Source organism: Arachis ipaensis, chromosome B1 (assembly GCF_059453495.1).
Source record: "Arachis ipaensis isolate K30076 ecotype BB chromosome B1, ASM5945349v1, whole genome shotgun sequence".
Classification (NCBI taxonomy): Eukaryota; Viridiplantae; Streptophyta; class Magnoliopsida; order Fabales; family Fabaceae; genus Arachis; species Arachis ipaensis.
The window spans coordinates 99,434,821-99,436,859 of NC_142436.1; the positions used below are offsets into that span (position 1 = coordinate 99,434,821).

A 2,039-nucleotide genomic window follows, 5' to 3' on the forward strand; every position below is an offset into this window, starting at 1 on the left:
GGATGATTTTGGCAAACTCTTTCGGATGGCTTGTTCGAGAGCGTCCTTCAGATCCAATTAATCTTGGGTTTTATGTCCGTATCCTCGGTGATGGTAGCAATACAGGCTTTTGTTACCACCTATCCGCTCTTTTAGTTGTTGTGCTTTCGGGAAGATGTCCTGTTCTGCTATTTGGTGGTAGATTTCTGTGATGGGAGTGGACAGGGGGGTGTAGGTTGAGAACTTTCCCACCCTAGGTGGTCAGTGGTGTTTGCTGGTTTGGAGTGTTCTTTCTGGGTTTCTTTTGGAGGCAGATTATTGAGAGGTGTCGTGTTGCTGTGGTACCGTTTATTGGCGGCCATGACTTAGCTCACCTCTTCGTCGTTGATGTATTCCCTTGCGACGCTTTGAATTTCGTGCATAGTCCAAACCGACTTATTAGTGAGGTGGTTTTGGAAGTCTTCATTCATGAGGGCGTTGGTCAGGCAGAGACAGGCAACCGAGTCTGTGCCATCGACCGTGAGGCACTCATCGTTGAACCTATCGAGGTATTTCCTTGTAGATTCGTCTTGTCTCTGGGTGATTCCGAGTAAGTTGATGGGGTGCTTGGCTTTGGTGATTCTGGTGGTGAATTGGGCCATAATCTTCCTGGAGATGTCATGAAAGCTGGATATGGAGTCGTTTGGGAGGGCTTTGAACCATTTGATTACGGGGCCGGCTAGGGTTACTAGGAAGGCCTTGAACCGGATCATGTCAACGACTCCTTTCAGGTTCATCCTGGCCTCGAAGGCCCTCAGGTGTTCTTGGGGATCTTTGGTCCCTTCGTATTTTATGTTCGTGGGCTTGTCAAAACCCTTTGGAAGGTTGGCTCTTAACATTCTTTCAGTGAATGGGGTGGCTCTCATTATCACATGTTCGCTACTTGCTCACTTAGCATCCCGGTGGTGCCGTCGGTCGTCTTCTTCACGTCGGCGTTCTGGGTCCCGAGAAACACTACGGTCATGTCTCTTGTTGTGTCACAGTTCAGGTGACCTGTTGTTTTTGGTTTCACGGTGAGATCGGGTTCTGGAAGTTTCATGGCTTCCATGTTTCGCGTGATACCGTTCCTTGGTCGTAACTCGGCCTTCGCGGTCTTGCACTCGGAGGTATAGTTCTTGGATTATTTGGATTGCCTTTTCTCCCAGGCCGTCAGGGGCCCGATTTCCAGGGGGTTGACGGTTTTCTTCTTTTGGTTGTTGTTGGGGCAGGGTTGGTTAGCATTGAACAGCGCTTGTTATCTTCCCATGGGTGGGAGGGGTGGTCTCTCGGTGTTCGGGGGTTGAGCTTCGCGTGTGTGAGTTGTGATGGTGGCTTGGGGATTTCTCTACGGAGTTGTCTGCCATGCTGCCATGACGTTTGCAGTCCCCACAGACAACATCAATGTACTAGAAGTCTCTGGTACGAGTTGTGAGATGGATCTAGAACTGGCAGGTCGAGGCAGTTGACGGATCGTCTGAATAAAGTAATGGGGAGTGGTAGCTACAAAGACACTCCGATACCCAAGACAGAATGGATCTGAGAGGTATAAAGTATGTGGGACAAATGATATACCTGAGGGGCCTTTGGCCCCCTTTTATGTAGCTAGTGGAAGTTATCTTATCTTATCTTATTTAGCTAAGATAAATGATGTATTTGAATTTGAATATTGGTTAGAAGATGTGGAGGCCAGTTTGGGCCTTCTAGAGAGAGGGGTGGAGCCAACCCCGGATATCCGGATCGGAGGCCGTTCTGAGTGCGGGATCCGAGGGTCGGGTCTATAACAATATATAATAAAGTATAAATTATATCTTTTATCTCTAATATATCAAATTTCTTTAATATTTGATTTAAATAAATTTTATTTTTAACTTTGAAGTAAATTTTAGCTTTATCTTTCAATAATATCAATTTTTTTACGGCACGTAGTTATTCGATTTTTTTAATAATATCTAAGTAAATTTAGCGGTTTATAAAATGCACCTAATCCGCTGCAGTGTGTAGCAGCGCTATAGGATGTCATGATTTCTGAAGGAATTGGACCA

At 46.0% G+C, this 2,039-nt stretch overlaps 1 protein-coding gene across 1 annotated transcript; it reads right to left on the minus strand.

Moving 5' to 3' along the window:
• Positions 1-344: 344 nt before the first annotated feature.
• LOC148577631 (uncharacterized) lies at positions 345-884 on the minus strand. Its single transcript, XM_088502901.1, has one exon. It carries the CDS (start codon positions 882-884, stop codon positions 345-347), a length of 540 nt encoding a protein of 179 aa, XP_088359027.1.
• Positions 885-2,039: the final 1,155 nt, after the last annotated feature.

Excerpts from the sequence above, each read along its gene's own strand:
- LOC148577631 (XM_088502901.1), bottom strand. The coding sequence starts at position 884 with ATGAGAGCCACCCCATTCACTGAAAGAATGTTAAGAGCCAACCTTCCA.